Genomic DNA, 21971 nt, shown 5'->3' with positions numbered 1-21971 from the left:
AGATGGAGCAGGCATCAGTGGTTGCCAGGGCTTAAGGGTGGGGTGGAGGGTTTGATTACAAAGGAACAGTACAAGGGAGTGATTCTGGTTTGATGGAGTTGTTCTGTAATTGTGGCGCTGGTTATATGACTCTATTTGTCAAAATTCATAGAACTCCATACCAAAACAAGTGACTTTTATTGTATGTAAATCATAAAATAAAAAAGAAATCACTAGCATACCATTTCATATCTGATAGGGTTAATGTATCTTCATGACTGCACCAAGTATGGAAAAGATTCATGTAATCTCTTATGTATTTTGAAGTCATTTTCCACTTGATTCCACATTAAACTTGCAGGAAACTAAAAATGGAATAAACAATGAAGCAGTCTCTTTGGGTACATATGAAGAGCTTTCCAAAAAAGAATTTTGTGTCTCACATGCCAGGCAGATGTTTTGTAGGGTCAGCTGATCACGAAAGGCCCCGATGAAAAATTGAGGTATAAAAGAAGGGTCTATAAGAGACACCTTATTGCCAGCAAAGGTCTACTGTTTTTTAAAAGAAGCCAAGTCAATCTGATGGACTGGTGAAAACAAGAACAAAGAATCTGACATATCTTGGAAGCTGTGGGTTTTGATAATTGGGATGGTATTTAGAGGCCCCTGTCTGGTCCTGAGCTCTATCCTTGCTTGTGCTCTGAAATGTACATGGGGTAAGCAGGCTGGGACTTTTTCCGTGAAGCAGATTGTATACGTTCCTGTGACGCTGGGGAGTTGTCCTGAACGTAGGATTTTTTTCTTCAACCCACCTCTCATCCAAAGGACATAAAGTACGGGATAGATGTTTAATCATGGTAATTCTATGCTTACCTTTTTGAGCAACTGCCAAACGGTTTCCAAATCAGTAAAGCCATGTTACACTCCCACCAGCAGTGTTTGAGGGTTCCAGTTTCTCTGCATCCCCCTTGCCTGCGGAGACTCAGGCCATCTCTTGCCACATCTGTGCTCTTCTCGACAGCAAATGAAAACCATTCATCAATGCAGCTGTAACCTCTTCTGCATTGTGCTGTGAGGGCCTCTGAGCCTGCAGTCATTGTTGTCTGTTATGGCCACACCACACTGGGCACAGGGAAATGCACAGAGCCTCACTGTCTCCTTCTTCTTATTCCCTTACTCTCTGCAGAGACCATCTCCCGCACTCTGCACCTTTCTAATTTGCAGATTCTAGTCTGCTATGAAACGAGGGAGCCACACACCATGCATGTCATTAGAATCGTGTCTGAGACTAAATGGGCCCTACATTAGGGTCTGATTGCAGGGACGTGGTGATGCCTATTGTGGTTATTCAGGGGTATTTGTTTTGATTTGTTTGATGTTTGTTTGTTTTTTTTTATCCTGGTTTGTGGCTATTCAGGAGACATTGAGTTTCCCAGATATTGGACCCCTTCCTTCCTTCCTTCTTTCCTTCCAATTTTTATATTCGAGTTAAGCTGTCGCACCATATTTCCAGTGCACAACACAGTCATCCCCCACCTCCATGTAAGGCTGTGCTCTCCACTACTGCAGCTGCCATGTGTCCCAAACATCACTCTTAGGTGCCACTTGACTGTTCCCTGCGCTGTGCCTTTTATGCCCATGCCTTCTTCATCCCCTGACTGGAAGCTTGTATCTCCCGCTCCCCTTCACCCATTCTGCCCATCCCCCCTTCCCTGCCCTCTGACAACCATCAGTGTGTTCTCTATATTTATGGGTCTGATTCCACTTTTTGTTTATTTTTTTAGCTTGCACAGGTGAGTGAAATCACATCGTATTTGTCTTTCTCGGACCTCTCTCTTCTCACATCCCTTTGTGTCCTGCTAAAATGCCTCCATTTAACCTCTTGCTTCTCATTAGGCACACAGACCTCACTGCTTCCCACACTTTCTCTTCTTCCGCTGCCTTCCCTCCCTAACACCTGCTTAGGATGTCCAGGGTCACCTGATTTCTCCTCACTCTCACTGTGTACACCCCTATCAGAAGGGGTTCTGCCGCCTGGCGTGGTCAGGAGGACCCGGAGTCTGAGGGCAGTGCAGAGTTGGTTTGGCTTTGGCTTTGGAGTAAGTGTCATCTGCAAATCCAAAGGAATTGTGTTCTTGTATTTTTATTAAGTGTGTATTCAGTATTTGAATTATTTGTTAAATTCTCTTAACAGACTTTTTAATGTCTAGGTACACTGAGGTATTTTTGTTTCTACCCTTAAATGTTTCACTCTTACGTTGTTCTTCAAAGAGGATTGTGCTGCTGAGTTGTCTCTCTTCCATAAGTACACACTCATACCTCAGTGAGGTCCTTTAGCATTTAGTAAACTTCAGAAAAGAGCTTTGTGTACAGAAAATAAGAATCAAATATCTTTATGGTTTCTACATAAGAAAAAAAAGAAGAAGGAAAAAGAAAAGAGCTTTGGGCAAACAGAATTGCCTGTTCACTCAGCTTGGTTTATTGGTTTTTCTGGGTGACCCTAAAAGCGTATCTGACTACCTTGGAAGTAGAGATCCAATAAAATGTTGCTTCTGCATCAAAGGTAAATTCAGAACATTTAACTTGTATTATATATTTGGAAACATAAAGACAAATTAAAGTAGTTGGTGCTTGCCCAAATAGAATATGTTAACTTTCTCTGCCTTTATTCTCTCCAAAAAAATCATTGACCTCAATTGCCATCTTTATTGCCATACAAGGACTTAATACTCTTGTAATTTTGTAACTTCAGTTCTACTTTTTTCTCTCTGTTGATGGTATTTTCACTCTTGCTGTTCTGAAACTTGCCAGACTCTGAAGTACTTCTGTGATACATTTTCATCTATTACTTCTTGATTAGCATTACTGATGGATAAACAGCTGTCTAGTAAGAAAAAAAAATCATCTGGTCTGAAAAGGGAGCCAAATAATTTGTGAGTAAACTATGGCACTCCCTCAAAGTGCCAAATAACTTTCGTTTGCCCTGAAATTCATAAGTTAATTAGTTAAAAATATGAAATTCATAAGTTAATTAGTTAAAAATATCAAGCATTCTTTCAGTATCGACCTGAAGGGAAAACAAAGAGGGCTTTAATTTTTTTTTTTTGCAATTAATGGTCATAGACTTTATTCCAAAATGTAATTGAAAAACAGAAACTTTGCTAATTGGTGAACAAACTAAAAGTTTTCTCAGTGACTGCTGATCCTATCAAAAGCTTCCAGCAGTGCTGTTAGCATTCTGGATGATATTTGGATAAACATGAACAATAAATGTTCAGGAATTCACAGAATTATCCAAATGTTATCATTTTATTTTATGTCCAAATTTTGAAATCACATTTTGCCATGGTTTTGTGAACAGCAGACTTTCATACTAAATTTTATACTCTCCATGTTTGGTGACAGTTTAATAGCTTATAGGATGCCTGGGTGGCTCAGTTGGCTAAGCGTCCGCCTTCAGCTCAAGTCATGATCCCAGGGTCCTGGGATGGAGCCCCACATTGGGCTCCCTGCTCAGTGGGAAGCCAGATTCTCCTTCTTCTTCTGCTTATCGCTCCCCCTGCTTGTACGCTTCCAGTAAGTGGTCGCTTTTCTGTTCTGAGAGTTGCTGCTATTCTTCTCTTCAATCTCCTGTTGAATTCGTAGGTGTTCAGAATGCTTTGATCCCTATGCAGCTGAATTCCTGGGACCAGACGAAATCCAGGTCTCCTACTCCTCCGCCATCTTGGACTCCTCCAAGAGGGCTTTAGTTTTTAAAAAATTCTAGAATAAACGTGGTATTTTTGCTGGTCCTAAGTACCGGGGCTTCTAGGCTACTTGATAGGAGATCAGGAATATAGAGATCAAACCCACACCTCCAGAGTGAGAGAAACTCACAACATTCTGTACTTCTCTTAAAATTTAAGGATCACTAAAATCTGTGACCACCTATGCTTTAAACTACAGAAAAAGTTCAGTTGTTTGCCTACTGATATGTAATAACTTAGTACACTGTTTTTTCAGTTTCCAGTTCCATTTATATATATATTTGTATTTATATATTTATTTATTTTTAATTTTTTTTATTTTTTTAACTAAGCTCTACACTCAGCATGGGGCTCAAACTCACAACTCTGAGACCAAGTGTTGCATACTCTATCCACTGAGCCAGCCAGGCACCTCCCATTTTAACTTTTAGAGACCATTTGTTTCCAGTCTTTCTTTCTTTTTTTTTGTTTTTGTTTTTGTTTCAACTTTTTATTTATTTAATTTTGTTTTTAATTCAAATTTTAGTTAACATACAGTGCAGTATTGGTTTCTGGAGTAGAATTTGGTGATTCATCACTTACATGTAACACCCGGTGTTCATCACAACAAGTGCCCTCCTTAATTAATACCCATCATCTATCTAGCCCATCCCCCACTCATGTCCCTCCAGTCTTTCAACAGACTTTTGGATCTTCTCATCCTTAAGTTTTAAAGGAGAGATAAAATCCCACTGGTATCTCATCATTATAAGCAATGACATTAGCCCCATTAAAACAAGGAAATCTTTTACTACAACCCTGTAAAATCTCCCTTTTAATCCTCATTCATTCCTGATTTTACCTTTTCCCTGCATCCGTCCTCTTTATCTTCTGCTCTTTTGGTGGCTGCATCCGTTATTTGGGGTCTGGTTGCCAATCCCATCCCAGCAGGACCCTCCCAATGCTAGCTCAGCAGGAGCGCTCCCTTTGCTGGTTCTTTTATCCAGATGTAAAGTCTGACTGTGTCTGACTGGGAGTAGGGTGGGAACATTCATCTGTCCTGAATGCTGCAAACCATTTGAAATCCCTACAATATAACTGAATAAAGCTTCAGTTTCTGACACTTCATTTTAATCACAGGTTATGATCATTGTTCCTCTTTCTTTGATAATTGATATACTTTATTTAAACTCCTAGAAACAGAAAGATGTCACCTGTCTCTGTCCCCAAAATGACAGCAAAAGCCCTGAAATTCACTGTGTTCTTACGAATCTCAAGAAATCACCCACAGAGAAGAGCATGTAATTGAGAAGGGCTCTGTGCATAAAATCCTTTCTTAATGAATGCATGGTGATTTAGAGTGCAGCTGTAATACTTAAATCTAGTGTATGTGTAATAAATACCCAGAGACGAGATGGTTCTGCTCTGCATATTTGATGCTGCTGCTGGTGATTCTCATCAGTGAAAATGGCTAATATTTACTGAGCGCTACTTTTGTGCCAGGCTCTGTGTTAAGATAGGTATCATTGTTATCCTCATTTTCCAAATTAGAAAATCAGGGTCAGAGAGCAATTTACCCAAACTCACGGCACTTAACTCCAATTCTTTGAATCCATTTTAATGAAATTCGAAATGTGGCAGTAGGGATGATAGAGACAAACGATGACAGTCATTAACCAGCTAGACAACTGGTTTATATCGAGTCATCATTCAGCTCAAGTTTGCCTTAAGTTCTGGCAACAGAGTGTTCTTAAGGGTGTAGTTAACTTAATCTTGAATTAAGAAACCTTGATGCAGAACACCCCACTATCCAATGTGTAAGTGAATAAGGCGCTTGAGCCTCTACTCTCCGTGCCTGGGCTCTCCCCTCTCTGGTTGTGGTCTGCCCTGTCCCGTCATTCTGGTTTCAGCTCCTCCAAGAGGACCATGAATGGAGAGATCATATCTCTTTTTCTACTCACTTCATGAGAGAGAGGGCCTTGTCTGTTTCCTTGGCTGCCATTTCCCCAAAGCTGGGGTGGTCCTTGGCACATGGTGAGCACTCCCCATAGATTTCTTAAAGGGCTGAGTGAGGACTCTCTTCCGGTCCAGGACCAAACAATCCCCTTTGACTTCAGTGTGACTGATCAAGGGCCAGATTGGACAAACAATTCTGGTATTGTGTGTTTGATTTGCTTAAATCCTCACGGGGACCAGGAACCACTCCCGACCGACCCTGCAGTGTCCTGTTAAATAAGCAGCACCTGTGTATGGAACAGTTTCTTAAAAGTCAAGGTCATGGAGAGGCTGGCTGAAGGCTCAGAAAACACCATCCAATAATCAAAGTAAATTTGTAGTGCCTTCATTCTCAATTTTTGGTGGCCTTTTTTCCATTTGTTTATTGTTCCTTACCCACACCCTCCCTCCCCCAATTCTTGAGCCCTTCTCTTTGGTGGGCCCTGTGCCAGGTCCTGGAAATGCAAAGAAGAATGAGATATTGTTCTTGTCCTTGGGAGGCAGAGTTCCCTGGGAAGACAAACCCATGAACAACTAATTAACAATATACAGAAATTAAGTGCAATATACAGAGAGACTATCTAGGCAGGGTAGTGGTGGGGGGTGGTAAATGAAAAGTTAACAGAAGATGTGACATTTATCCTGAGAGTTAAAATTTAAGTCGGGCAGAGAAGAAGAGGGAGAGTATTTTAGGCAGAGAAACCAACATGTACAAAGGCAAAGTCAGCATGAAACGCCATGACGTATCCGAACGACAAGGCGAAGTTAGTTCTACATGAATGAAGCACTGAGCACTTTTTTTTTTTAAGATTTTATTTTTAAGTAACCTCTACACCCAACGTGGGGCTTGAACCCACAACCCCGAGATCAAGAGTCACACTCTCTACTGACTGAGCCAGCCAGGTGGCCCAGCACAAGGCACTTTGTATGGAGGAGGGCAGGTGTTGATGCCCAATAAGTAGGTTGGGGCCAGATGTAATGGATTCTCTATGTGGGCTGAAGTTTAAAGTTTTTCCTGATTAGAAAGCAATTAGAGATCTTTAAGCACGAACAAGACTTGATTGGTTTGGGGGCTTCACAGGGATGCCTCTGACAGCCAAGTGAAGCAATCTGTAGGTTACCATGTGTCCAAATGGGAAGAGTGCCAGACCCGAGGCACTGGGGTAGATGGGGGTGGATGGGCTTGAAATCCACTTGAAAGTTAGACTCAGCAGAAGGGAATGCACATTCAATCAGAAATTGAATGTAGTTGGGGCGCCTGGGTGGGTTAGTCGTTAAGTGTCTGCCTTCAGCTCAGGTCATGATCCCAGGGTCTTGGGATCAAGCCCCGCATTGGGCTACCTGCTCAGCGGAGAGCCTGCTTCTCCCCCTCCCACTCCCCCTGCTTGTGTTCCCTCTCTCGCTGTGTCTTTCTCTCTCAAATAAACAAAATCTTAAAAAAAAAAATTGTAGCACAAGAAGGAAAGAGAAGAACATTTGATTGTAAATTAGTGTCCAGGTAGATATTTTCTCCAAGATCTTTTAGTAGGAGAAGATTGAATTTACCAAATCCTCTAGGTGACTTCTAAGACACATATTAACCAATTTGCCTTTTAGTTAAAAATTAAAAAACAAACAAACAAACAACTAGTCTAAAAGAATCAACCATCAGCAAGCGGGTCATCTTTTTTAGAGAAGGTGGCATCTTGGTGTTTGAAGTCATGTTGTCTATTCATCTGTCACACTTACATTGCTGGCCCTATTCAGAGCCAAGTCCGGGCACTGGTGCAAGGCCCTTGGAGCCTTTCTTGCTTTTTCTTTCAGGATCCCTGGGTCAGAGTGAGGAGGATGTCTCGGGTAAGCCCGGGTGAGGGAGCAATGAGATAGAAATACACACTGATGTTCAGGGCAGCCTCCCACGACCAAGCCACAGCCTTACCCTGTTGGGAGTAGTCCTAAAAATGAAAGTTCTTGTCATGGTTCCATCTGAACTTTTATCAGTTGGATGAAGATGAGGCTTCCTTGTCATACACTTAATGCATTTGCTTAGATCATTGGCTAACCAATGTTTTTCCATGACTTTTTGACAGTTATTTTTGTTCAGGAGGGAATGATAAAGTGAGATTCACCATCTGTATATGACAACATTTGTTTTATTTTGACATTTCTTTTCTAGACGGCAAAGTGTTTATAATTAGGTTTTCCCTCTGCCAGAAACATTGCTGCAAAACTATTTCCCTAAAAAAAAAAAAAAAAAAAAATTCAGAGTTTCCTTTACTAGTTGGAGTCATCTTATTTTGATTTGGAAGTTTTTTCATAAATAAGTCAGTCAGGAAATGAAACAGGAAAATTTTCTCTTGAAAATTAATTCTTAGCAAGAACAAAAGTTAACTTTTGCCCAAAAGAAAACTAGGAGAGAGAGTGAAAAGAAATGTGATAGTTCCATTGTCTTTTTAAATTTTCGTTTGTCGGGTTTAAGGGAATAATATAGGAAACCTTATTCCAAATGAGCTTGTTGTATTCTTACTGCAACTGTGATCAGTTTTATGTCCAACTTCTTGAAATACCCAGGAGACTGTGCCGGAACTGATGCACAGCACCCTATTTCTGGAGAGCCCAACTATGGGTTCTGCGGCACTGCTGCTCAGTGGCAGCCCTCAGGCAGGGGCCACCTGTGGAGAAGCAGACCCCTGGCAAAGCCAAATTGCCCTCTTCGTGCCGCCGGTTGTGCATCGACTCTGTGACAGGGGAGTCCGAGAGAAGAAGTCACGGTGTGCTTGTTGACAGTGCTTTCTCTCCAGAGTGCTCTGGAAAATGTGACTGATAACAGAGGACAGAATCCCTTCTCATTGCTAATGGGAAACACAGCCCAGTGAGCTAGTGGTGAAAACAGTCCTGCTCACTGCATCGGCGCCCTCCCCTCATAAGATGCGGAAGCACCTTCCAGCTCTGACGGTAGCCACAGTGGCCACATTCTCCTTCCCGCACAGCGTATTTTCCTTTTTGAGTCATACCTGAAGGGCTGCTCCAAGAGTCAGATAGCAGACCCAGCCACCCTCCTCCTCATCTCCCCACACATTTCCTCCACCACCAACGTTTAGTATTTTTGTACTGAGCACTAGCAAGTACGTGGAACTGAAAGAGACTATTATAGACTATCTCAAAGGAGTGTATCGATTTAAAATGGAGACAACAGGCATCTTCTACAAGCCCTGAGCCAGTATCGTTTATAGCAGTCTAGATAATAGAGCAAAATAATAGTGTGCTGACTTAGCCATTCTTGACCTCACAGGCAGAGTGTAAACCTCTCTTTCCAGTGTCCTTTTGTGTAATATGAACAGCACCTCCTTTTAAGTTTTGAAATGTTGGCTGTGGGTGACTGATACTCTGTGAAGTATACAGAGGGAGGAATCCCCACTGTCAAAAGGATGGTGGCCTCTTGTTTTGAATATACAGGTTTGTTCTTGTAAAGTAGAAAGTGTATTTAATAAGCTGACTTGGGTGACTGTTTGGTCCTTGACTTTTGGTCAAGAAGAGATGTAGGGTTTAAGGAAAGGTTCTTGTAAGTCTGTGATGGCAAATGATGAGACAGATCATCCCCAACCCATGTGTTGAGGAACTGTCACTTTCATGTAACCTAGCTCCACTCTTCTCCCTCCCTTCATGAAGCACAGAGAAGAACCAGGCACCTCGTGTGCTAAGGATTTGAACAGAAGCCTCCTTGGCGGTAGAGCCTTGAATTTCTCACCCACCAGCAACAAAGGTTCCTCGAACCTTTGCTATATCAAAAGGAAGAGTGTACACTTTGCTGAGACTGTGCTTATGATTTTCATAGGGCAGGGAACCGTCATGTGGCCTGTAGGTATAAAACCCACTGCATACGGGGGACATCAGGAACACAGAAGGTATTTCTTGTGTGGGGACAGAAGGCACCTGGGGAGTCACGCAGACCTTGTTAGAATCCTAGCTTTGCCACTTATTAGCTATTTGGACTTTTCAAACTTCTTTTTCTTCTTTTTTTTTTCCGAAAAATGAAACGGTTATGATACTAGACTGAGTTATAGATATTAGCTACCATTTATTGAGCACTGAGGTTATGCCAGGTACCCAGCCAAGCAATGATCATAAACAGTGTCATTTCATTTTCATCATAATACCTGAGCTAGGAATTCTTCTCTCCACATTGAACATAAACTGAGGTATTGTGTTGCCCTGGGTCACACGGCTAGTGCGCGGTTGGCATCAGGCTTCAATTCCAGGTCTCTCAGACTTCACATTCTGGGAGAGATACTGTAAACTTAAAGTGGTGCCTGGTGCATAGTAGGTGCTTAACAAATACCAGTTCTTTTTCGTTCCATGTGTTTCCTGTGGCTTTAGTCTTGATTTCTGTGTTGGATTTTTACGTACAACATTCTACAGACATTAGGTCTGTCCTACTGCCCTCCTGTGGTTCATTTGGATAACAGTGGTTTGAAAAAAAGATTTAATTGAGGGGTAATATGTATGCAAATAAGGGTTATTTCAAAAGTGTCTGTGGAGTCCCCTGAGTGTATGGGTACTTTTGGAGATGCCAATGATTCTACAACCTCAGTATACAAGAAATACCACTTTTTTTTTTTTTTCCCTACAGTCCAACTTAATTTCTAACTGAGTCCCACCCAGCTGGTAAGATACTTAATTTCAGTCACTCTTGTAACTTCTCCTCTGGCTTCAACTTCAGTTGTCTTGGAAGAGAAGCTTTCTTTTCCCTGGCACAGTGCATCAGTTGAAGCTTTGTCTTGCCATCCTGTCAAGAAGGGAGGAATTTTTCTTGCAATTATTTTTTCTACTCGACTGCTGTGTTTACACGAGACATTTAGCCCACTGGAGACATCTTCAACTTTCACACCTAAGAAAGGGTTCACATCACCAGGGAGTAGAAGATTAATTTAGTTACCAGTGTAAATGTTAGAAAGTTTTTCCAGGTGAGTAAAATGAAAAGGCCTCCAACTTATCAGGAGCTTTAACTTACTGAGTGAAATGTCACTTGAGGTTTCTTTTTGTGGACGGGAAGGGGCTCAGCGTACCTGGATTCTTTCTCCTGTGTCACACAAAATTGCACACATGCATTTGCCACCTAGTCATTGATTATTATTAGTACAGGGCTCTAGCGCAAGCAGTTATCCTCCGGGGACTTGCTTGTTTTTCAGCGACCCTATCCAAGGGGATTTGAAGGTCTTGTGTCAGATTGGTGCCACGCTACACTCTGATTATGTCTGTGTAATGGAGGGAATGGAATGTTGGGCGGAAGAGGAGAGGTTGGTACCGAAGGCAGTAAGGAGGGGGCATCTTTCTTAGTTCTTAAGCCCCATTTAAAAGCAACGTAGAAGTTGTCTGTTCTTAAATGTGTCTAGCATTGTCCTCATGCAAAAACCTACTTGTGTTTCAGATAATGGAGGACAGACTTTGGCAGGGGGCAATAACTGGCCCCTTCGAGGAAGAAAATGGAGCCTGTGGGAAGGAGGCATTCGAGGGGTGGGCTTTGTGGCAAGCCCCTTGCTGAAACAGAAGGGTGTGAAGAACCGGGAGCTCATCCACATTTCTGACTGGCTGCCGACACTTGTGAAGCTGGCCAGGGGCAGCACAAATGGCACCAAGCCTCTGGACGGCTTCGATGTGTGGAAAACCATCAGGTACCTGCTTGTCTTCCTTTTTATCTTCCCAGGGCAGAAACTGCAAGAACAGCCTGAAGGGATTGAGGGAAAATGATAGCTTTTGTGTGAAAATGATAATTCGACTTACAATTAATTTTTTTAAAAAAAAATAGAAATGTGTTTAGAAATATTGTAATTATATGTATTTTTTAAGTTCTGGATTTGAGATTGTGGCCCTGGGTTTTACGTGAAGAGGAAGATTGTCTTCTGCTGCTCACCCTCTACAGGTGGTTTTTAAGCAGAGAAGCTTCTCAAAGGGGTAGGATAGCGTATTGTTTGCTTCCTGCAGGGGGTTAGGGGACCTGTCCTCTCGTCTGCTAGGAGAATGGAGGACCACGCAGGGGATGGAGCTAGAATGTGAGCCAGGGAGTATCTAATGAGCACCCATTATGAACCACCCCCTTTTTAGGGGTGGAAGGATTAGGAATGAACAAGACAGGAAGATCCTGGCTTTCATGGAGCATATATTCTAGTAGAGAAGAGTTGGGGGGCAGGGGGCAGGGAGAAGAAATAAACAAGTAAACACATAAATAAGCAAGATGACTTCCAGGAGCAATAAACACTGTGAAGGCAATAAAACAGTGTATTGTGATAGAGAGAGCCAGCAGACATAAGAGAGGTACACTGGGGAGCAGAACCCAGACTCAGCTTTGGGTACGGTGGCAGTCCTTTTCCTGTTTAGCTACCACGGTATAGAAGAATGGCACCCAAGGTGGGGAGGTACACATCTTCAAGGGTGGTGGGGAGGTACACATCTTCAAGGGTGCAGGAAGAACACTATAAACTTGTATTTGTATTTAATTTTATTTTATCTTTGTTTAACAATATGTTTTATAAGGTACATAATGTTTTAGAAGATTAGTACATATATCCTATTTATAAATAAATGTACATATATTGGAGGTTTTGTTTTTACTGATAGAATGGCAGTTGTCTAGTGCAATAGTATTTAACCTTGGTTTGGTGTTACAGAGGGAGAAAAAGTGGCTGATTGTCTAGTCCCTAGTGGCCAGGAGGAGACAACCTCCTCATGCTCTCTTCATCACTCCAGATGCCCCATCTCAAAAATAGTAGGGTTTCTATTCTTAGGAAATATGCAGTGGAGTAGGAGTAAAGGGTCATGATAAAATGTTAACATATCCTCCAATAGTTCAGAAAAAATTGTGTCTATGTATTTCAATTTATATTTCAAACATACACACAATGTGTGTGTGTGTGCGGAGAGAAAGAATACATACCAAGTCAAATATTAACAGTAAGATAATCTGGGTAAAGGGCATAGGTGTTCTTTTACTATTTCTTATTTTTGCAACTTTCTTTAAATTTGATATTATTTCCAAATAAAATTTTTTTAAAAGTAGGAGATTCTGGCAACACGGGGGCCCACCTTTCCACAAAGCCACCTGACAGGAATCAAGTTGTTGCTGTCTTCCTTAGATAAAGTATTCCCTTTTCAAATCACCAGTCTCCACTGCTCCCAAATCCCAGCCCAGGCCCACTTCATTCATTTATGTTAGCTACCTGGTCTGTGTACATTTAGGTTTATAATCCACAGTGCATAGTCTGTATCTACCATAATTTAACCAATTCCAAGTGCTAGATATACTGGTTACCTCTAATCTTTATATTATCAATTTTTATGTAAGCAATATTCTGTATTAAAAATAGTAGGGTTTGGGGTGCCTGGGTGGCTCAGATGGTTAAGTGTCTGACTCTTCACCTCAGCTCAGGTCTTGATCTCAGGGTCATGAGTTCAAGCCCTTCACTGGGCTCCACACTGGCCAGGGAGCATACTTAAAAATAAAAATAAAAATAAATAGTAGGGTTTGACATAAGATTGTTTTATGCAAAGGAAGTTTGACAGGTATTAAAGTTTTAATGCTAAAGTTTAAAATTTCCTATGAGCTTAGGAATGGATGAAAGAAGCATTCAGCAAGGCTGTTCAGCCTCTGACAAGCATGGAGTCTATTGGTTCCTTTGTAATGAATCTCATCCAGGAGGTGAGACAGGGAAGGTCGTCATCTCCTGATTTGACTAGCTTGTCATCATCCCCTGATTTGATTAGCTTTGTAACCTTTTTCTTTCAATTATTTTGCAACTCAGAGTTCCCAAGTTTTCTTTAGAGAATTTATCAAATTTAAAAGATTTTTTCTCGAAAAGCAAAATTTAAAGCATCAGGAAGCTCTTCCTTTACCTTTTCCTATTTTCCAACTATTATTTCAGTCCTTCTTATAAATCATACTGTTTGGGGGAAAAATCCTAACCAGCCCCAAATTGTCTCCTATTCTTACCTGAGAAGTTGGTTTTTCAGTTTGGATTGGATGACCAGTTTATGATTTGCCATTTAAAGAGAACTCAGCCATATCCACGTCATCGAACAGCTAAGCCAAGAAGTAAACAACAACAGTTTTTCTCTCATTAGTTGTTTTGAAAATTTATACTCATTATTTGCTCGTTCGTACAAGATGACATTTTTTTCTTTAAAATATTTCTGCCCCTACTTGTGATCTGTGTTCTGTGGTTACTCTGTTTTTATTTAACTTCCCTGAGTGTCAGTAATATATACTCATTGTAGATAATTTGCGAAGTACAGGCAATAAAATAAAAATAATCACCCAAATGTTACCTGGAAACAGCTACCATAAATGTGTCGTATTTCCTTAAAATTTTTCTTCTTAGCATTTTTTTACGACCTCTTTTTTCCCTCACTTAACACATCATCACTTTTGATCATGTCATTCAAGAAACTCATTGCAAACATTATTTCAATGACTGCATATTCTATCATATGCCTTGATATACTTAATCATTCCCTTAATATAGATTGATTTTTACTTTTTTATCATTAACAGTGGGGTAAACAGTTTCTTCATAAAATCTCTGTCTATATTTTGGATTTTTCCCATTAGGTAGAAATTACTGAAAATTAAATTATTAAACTAGAGAATGACTTCTACGTATTATTATTATTTTTAATGTCACTCAGTTTTATTGCATACATTTTTAGTTTTTTTTTCTTGTGTTGCTGTGGAACACAGACCTTGAAAAAGTTTGCCTAATTTTGGAGAGTGAAGAAAATAGGTATCAAGTTAAATCTGAGTTTGATTTTGTTAAAATATCTATATATTTCATCATTCAATGGTGAGGCAACAAGTAGCAACCAGAGATGTATATTCCAGGGACATGTTGGATGGGTTGTGTTCTGTAGTCCAGTTAAACATCGTCTGACACCTTTCTCTCCTCTGACTGCCTTATGACTGGTGAATTCATAATGTGAGGAAGAATGATATAGTTTAATTTCATTTTTCCAGCTTTACTGAGATATAAATGACATAAAACATTTTGTAAATTTAAGATGTACATCATAATCATTTGATACACATATATACTGGGAAGTGATCCCCACAATAAGCTTAGTTAGCACATCTATCACCTCTCATAGTTATTATTTTTATGTGTGTGGGGAGAACATTTAAGATCTACTCTCTTAATAACTTCCAAGTATATAATACAGTATTGTTAACTAGAGACATCATGCCGTACATTAGATCCCCAGAACTTACTCATCTTATAAATGAAAATCTGTACCCTTTGACCAACATCTCCCCATTTCCCCTACCCTCCAGGCCCTGGCAACCACCATTCTACTCTGTTTCTAGGAGTTCAGCTCCCCCTCCCCTCTGTTTTTTAGAATCCACATATACGAGATATTATACAGTACTTAGAGATGACCATTTTGAAAGCATTTGACAGACATTATAACATTGTGTTCCAAAAAAGTACCAATGTACTCTTATTCCACTGGTATATGAGAATTCTCATCTCCTCCACAAATTTTCCTTATATAGCTTTTAAAAACTTCTTTGTTAATATCATAGGCAAAATCATCTCATTTTAACTTGACTTTTTATGATTATTAAAGAAATTAATTTTAAATGTTTTCTATTCCATTTGTATTTTCTCTTTTGAAAATGTTCATGACTTTTTACATATATTTACTGAAGTTTGTGTTTTCTTGCTGAAATCAGTTTCTCTTTTGCCTTTTTGGTCAGAAGGCTTTTTCTCAGCCTGAAATGCGCTAAATATTTTCTTCTAAGTGTGGTGTTTTGATTTTCTTCCATATAATTCTTGAACTGTTAAGAGATGATTATGTGTGTTATGTCAGGTCAATATCTAAATCAGAGGAGTGAGTTTTTTCCAGGTTTTTGATTCATAGACCTCTTTGAGACTCTGAAAGCTGTGAATTTACAGAAGGAAAGTACCTAAACATATGCACAAAAGTTTGGAAAGAATTTTTGTGATACTGAACACTGATTATACATTATTTCTATGTGATTACACATAGAAAAATACGAAAAACATTCTTTATAAACCTGTCTCATAAATTTTTTTTAAAGATTTTTTTTTTATTTATTCATTTGAGACAGAGAGATACAGACAGAGAGCATGAGCAGGGGGAGAGGCAGTGGGAGAGGGAGAAGCTGACTCCCCTCTGAGCCGGGAGCCCGACGTGGGACTCCGTCCCAGGACCTAGAGATCATGACCTATGCCGGAGGCAGACGCTCAACCATCTGAGCCATCCAGGCGCCCCTGTCTCATAAATTTTTTTTAAAGAAAATCTGTTACTTTATTTTTTTTAAGTTTATGTAATTTTTTTAGTAATCTCTACACCCAGTGTGAGGCTCGAACTCATGACTCCAGGATCAAGAGTTGCATGCTCTGTGGACTGAGCCAGCCAGGCACCCCTCTCTCATTAATTTTTACAGCAAAAATTAGTACCTACTTTATGATAAGAAGGAACTAGAACAAAAATTTCCAAGCAAAGCAAAACTTGAACTTTAATTCAGCTAATCACTAATTTCACTGTGAAAGCTGTTGCGGTTTGACTTAAAAGAAATAGGAGAAAGTTTTGAGTGGTTTTTATATGACAACATATGAATCATGCTTGACATCCAATCAGTTTTGATTTTTGTTTTGTTTTTGTTTTGGTGGCAAAAGTGTAAAATCCTGGCTTGCAAAAGCACATCATAGCAAATGGAGTCAAAACTTTGTAGTACACTTTGCCAAACGAGGGTAGGCTTAAGTTGAGAAATAATTGAGTTCAGTTGGAATTATTTCCTCTGTCCCCAACTCCCTGAGGCTTTTATCTTTGGCAAAGTCTAAGTCTTTGATGTTTGTCCACATCACCAAATTTTGGATGGTATATCCATATTTTAATCTTAAGATTATATTGATTACGAGTAACCTTTAAAAGTTTGGCACATGTTTGCTTCTGCCTGCAAAGAAATTGGAAAAAGTTTGGGCACCCTTAACTCCAGATTAGGGAAAAGTCTCTCTTCAGTGTTGGAAGGGTACTGAACTCCTGGTGACCCATCTCTTATAGAACAGGAGCTTTCCATTCTCGATCAGCCTACATAATATTGACTGCAGGGCTTTAGCAAGAGATACAGCCAAAAATATCGTCCAAGTATGCTAAACTACAAGAGAGAGGGCTTTCCTTTTCTGTTTGAAAAAAAAGTAAAATTTCTGCCCAAAGTTTAATTAAGCATTTCAAGACTTTGCTCTGGAAATCCAGCACATTTCTGTTTAGTAAGTGGAGAACTACTCTCCTTCTGCCCCTATTTCTTGATGAAAGACCCTGAAAAATGACTCAGCCCCTCTGGCCTTGAAGTTGATGCTTCTCACAGCATTAGGCAGGCTGTCTTTCGTTATGAGTGGTGCAACATTTGGCACCCATGACTGCTGATAGAGAAAGCATCCAGTCACATTGACATCTGGAGCTTCTTTTTCCAAAACAGCAAAAACAAATGGACAGCCAAATGTCAGAGACACTTGATCTGTGCCCAGGGTTCTGGAACTTTCTTCTAGTCAGATATTTACTTGGAATGCCAGTCTCAAGATAATGCTAATTTTTGAAAATTTCAAAAGGGTCTCATGAAATAGGAATCCCAGTAATAGAGTTGGCTGTGCTGTGAGCATCAGAGGTTTCTGCTAGTTGCATAGTTATCAGTTCCTCTTAGACCTGCTTCCAGATACTAAAATTTTAGAAGAATTAGCAGTTCTGGAGCGAGTGACACTATTTGCAACAGGAGCTCCTTCAAACGCTTCAGTTTTTCTTCTGTTCCAAACCACAGTGCATGTTATCATTTGTGGGGACACAGCTTCTCTAAGTTCTTTCCAGTTCTGTATGGTTTTTGTGCTTTTCAACTTGGTAAGCAGCTTGTAGGTTGTTTTAAGACATTTCAAAGGATCGGTGTCTCACGATATCTCCTGCTTCTTCTTTTTTTAATTATTTTATATTTTATTACACTTAAATAAAACAAAAGCAGAACCCCTAATCGTAATGGCAGGTATCATTTTTATTTCTCGTTAATGGGAAACTCTTCTTGATGTTATAACATGACAATAGTGACAATCAAATATTATCTGGTGATGTAAAATATCTTAAAAAGTTAATAACTTAAAACTTGGGGCACCTGGGTAACTTAGATAGTTAAGCATCTGCCCTCAGGTCAGGTCATGATCCCGGGGTCCTGGGATCGAGCCGAGCCCCGTGTTGGGCTCCCTGCTCCACGGGGAGCCTGCTTCTCCCTCTCCCTCTCCTCCCACCCCTTGTGCTCGCACTCTCTCTCGCAAATAAATAAATAAATAAATAAATAAAAGCCAACAACAACAGCAACAAAAACTTAAAACATCCCCCTGCTATGGGTTAAATTTCAGGAGGAAAACTGAAGGGAAAATAAGTCACTTTTAACCCCACTTACACAGATACCAAGGCCAGTGAAACGCGATGGTCAATGAGCCAAAGGTTAAGAACCTCTGACCCGGGGCGCCTGGGTGGCTCAGTCGTTAAGCGGCTGCCTTCGGCTCAGGTCATGATCCCAGGGTCCTGGGATCGAGCCCCGCATCGGGCTCCCTGCTCAGCGGGAAGCCTGCTTCTCCCTCTCCCTCTGCCCCTGCTTGTGTTCCCTCTCTCGCTGTGTCTCTCCCTGTAAAATAAATAAATAAAATCTTTTAAAAAAAAAAAAAAGAACCTCTGAACTAAGATAATACTTTATTCCAAGTATTACCAAGACCACCCACGCTGATTATTGAATAATATTTACATTGTTATTATTAATGAATAATGTTTCTGTTTACACTGACTTGTAGGACCACTTTAATTATGTTTTAAGTTCTTATTACTGCTGTCTTCTGTCTTGGTGCCGTCTGGTTTAGTCCACGACTTAGCTGTTCTCACGTTAACACCTCACTGTTGTAATGTGTAATCTGTTGTAAATATACATTTTAGAGTGTGTTTAAATACCTGGTAGAAATAATTATCCATGTCTCCATTCTATTTTCTTTACAAAATTTTCTTGACTAGTCCCACTTTTTAAATTTTTTTCTGGGCTCTAGAATTATTTTGTTAAATTAAAAAAAAAAAAAAGCTCTTTTTTTTTTTTTTTTTCCCCAGAAGAGAGAGAGAGGAGGGGAAGCAGGGGAGGCAGCAGAGGGAGAGGGAGAAGCAGACTCTCTGCTGAGCAGGGAGCCCGACGCGGGGCTCGATCCCAGGGCCCCAGGATCATGACCTGAGCCGAAAGCAGACGCTTAACAGACTGAGCAACTCAGGCACCCCTAAAAGAAAAAAGCTTTTTATAAATTAGGTTGAATGAGATTAAACCTGAAAATTAATTTGGGAAGAATGGAGATATCCAGTCTTTTTATCTGGACACTTAAAGTTGCCCTCAGCTTGCTGATGCTCTTTTCATTTTTTTTTTTAACATTACTTTTTCCTCTGTATTTCATTTTGGATAGATTCTATTGCTGTGCCTGCAGTCTTATTATTTTTTTCTCAATGCCTAATCTTCCATTAATTCTCTTCAGTATATTTTTCATCTCACCCTTTGTAGGTTTTCACTTCTAGAGGTTCATTCGGGTCTTTTTTATATCCTCCATGTCTCTAGGTAACTTTATGAACATACAGAATACAGTTAAAATAACTTTTTTATTGTTGTTAAAGATTTTTTTATTTATTTGAGAGAGAGCATGTGTGCTTGAGAGAGTGAGAGCATGAGCGGGGGGAGGGGCAGAGGGAGGGAGAGGGAGAAACAGGCTCCCCACTGAGTAGTGAACCTGACGTGGGGCTCGATCCCAGGACCCCAGGATCATGTCCCGAGCCGAAGGCAGATGCTGAACCCACTGAGCCACCCAGGCGCCCCCGAAATAACTTTTAATGACTCCTGCGAATTCCAGCATCCATGTCAGTTCTGGGTTGGTGGTGACTGAATGATTGTTCTCTTCACCATGGGTCACGTTTCCATGACTTTTAATCTTTGATTTGATGCCAGACATTGTGCATTTTACCTTGTTAGGTGCTAGATGTTTATGTATTGTTGTAAGTCTTCTTGCTTTGTTCTGAGATGTAGTGACTTAGAAATAGTTTGATTCTTCTGGGTATTGCATTGTAATTTATTAGGCAGGTCCAGACCTGTGCTCAGGCTAGGGCTAAGTTTTCTCCACTACTGAGTCAGAACCTCCCAGTAATCAACCCAGTACCCTGTGAATCTGGCGGGAGGGGGCATGTGCTGGTTCCAACTCTGTGTGAATGCTGGGCACTGTTCCTTTTCATCTTTTCAGATGGTTCTCTCCCCGGTTTGAGGTAGTTCCCTCCGTATATCTGATCAGTGCTCAGCTAAATACTTTGAGGGACCCTCTGAGAATCTCTTTCTGTGCAGCTTCCTCTACTCGGGTACTCTGTCCTGTGAACCTTAGGTCCCCTGGTCTGTCTGGACCCTCAGCTCTGCCTCCTCAACTCAGGGAGTCCACCGGGCTATGCCTCAGTTTCCCTTCTCTGCACCAGGGCCTGGAAACTCTCTCAAAGTGACTTCAAGCTAGGTTAATGATAAGATTCACCTCCTTTGTTTCCTACCCCCCGGGGGTCACTGTCCTTTGCCTGATATTCTCTGTTTTGACAACTGTTGTTTCATATATTCTGTTTTTCTTCAGGTTGTTTTAGGTAGGAGGTTAAATCCACCCTGCCCGCTACTCCGTCTTGGCTGGAGGAAGAAATACTCAAAGAAAATTTTATTGTGCCTTTACTTTCTTGATCAATATTTTCCTGCTTATTTTCCACTTTCAAGTGCTTGTTAATTTAATCTGAGATCATAGACCCAGCTTTCTAAACATAATCTTATAAATCTTATAACTCTTTTTTTCAAAAAGTTTTTTCTTCTGTATTCAACTTTGTAATCACATATGAGAAATTATATATGTTGATCTGTATGTTTAATTATCTTTAATGTTACCAACACTCCTTTTATTAAAAAGCTTTGTTTGCCATTCTTAAGTTCCTAATTTTAATTAATCTTTCAGTTGGTTGCTTCATATTTTAAAGCAGTTTTCAGTAGAGGTGCATAAATGATGAGGGTATTTTTTCTTTTTAAGATTTTATTTATTTGAGAGAGAGAAAGAGGGAGAGAGTGTGGGGGGTGGAGCAGAGGGTGAGGGACAAGCAGACCCCATGCGAAGCCCAGAGCCTGATGCGGGGCTCAGTCTCAGGGCCCTGAGATCATGGCCTGAACTGAAACCAAGAGTCGGGTGCTTAACTGACTGAGCCACCCAGGCTTGAGGGTTTTTTTAAAATCCTTCCATATGAAAGAATATCTGTTACCTTCAAACATAAATAATAACCTGACAATTTTTTGCCAAATCTCTTCTCCTCAAGATTCTATATGCATTGCTTTATTGTCTTCTGGTAAGTACCATTACAGCAAGGGTTTGCCTGCAAACAAAAAGAAAACTGAGATTCTAATCTTGGTATCTGACAAGGTAGAATTTATGTCAAAATTAGTGGACGACATAACGGTGGGGATGGTGCAAATGATTTCTTCTTTGACCGAAGTATTTAGAAGTATGTTACTTAATTTACAGATGTGTTAGGTTTTCTGTAGTTATTGATTTTTAGTTTAATTCTGTTGTGGTCAGAGGACATACTTTGTATTATTGAGCCTGTTTAAATCTGACCTTGGCTCTACATATGATCTTTCTTGGTGTCTGTACCACGTGAACTTGAAAAGAATGCATATTCTGTAGTTCTGAGGTATAGTGTTAGGTTTCTCTTGGTGATCCAGTCAGAAAATATTTTGTTTTAGTAGGTGAGTTTATGTATATTGCCATGACTGGTATTTTTATTCCTAGCTTTGTCGTATTGTTTTATGTTATATTTATGCTTATCTTTGACCTTTGATTTTATTTCTTTTAATTAATATTTAGAATGATTTATATGCTATTCCAGTGTTCACCTTTATCCTAATACCTTTACAGACTGTCCCTGATTTATGATTTTTTGACTCTGTGATGGTGCGAAAGTGATACACATTCAGTAGAAACCATACTTCCAAGTTTGACTTTTGATCTTTTCCTGGACTAGTAATATGCGGTATGATGCTCTCTTGTGATGCTGGGCAGCAAGCCACAGCTCCTAGTCAGCCGTGCGATCGTGAAGGTAAACAACCAATATGTTGACAGCCATTCTGCTTTTCACTTGCGTACAGTATTTATTAAATTATATGAGGTATTTAACACTTTATTGTACAATAGGTTTGTGTTAGATGATCTA

The 21971-nt window shown here is 40.2% G+C and overlaps 1 protein-coding gene across 1 annotated transcript in view; it reads left to right on the top strand.

Moving 5' to 3' along the window:
* The window catches only part of ARSB (arylsulfatase B), a 165336-nt gene that overhangs the window by 64655 nt on the left and 78710 nt on the right, over positions 1–21971 (top strand). The window contains exon 5 of the mRNA XM_028114440.2: positions 11107–11350. Coding sequence (XP_027970241.2) covers positions 11107–11350 — 244 coding nt within the window. The remainder of the gene's footprint in view (positions 1–11106; positions 11351–21971) is intronic.

This window comes from Eumetopias jubatus, unplaced genomic scaffold, assembly GCF_037043125.1.
Source record: "Eumetopias jubatus isolate StellerSeaLion01/CBP00866 unplaced genomic scaffold, mEumJub1_p1.0 scaffold_5, whole genome shotgun sequence".
In the NCBI taxonomy this organism is placed as follows: Eukaryota; Metazoa; Chordata; class Mammalia; order Carnivora; family Otariidae; genus Eumetopias; species Eumetopias jubatus.
Note: the sequence above shows the minus strand (reverse complement) of the source record. Positions and strands in the feature narration are given on the sequence as shown.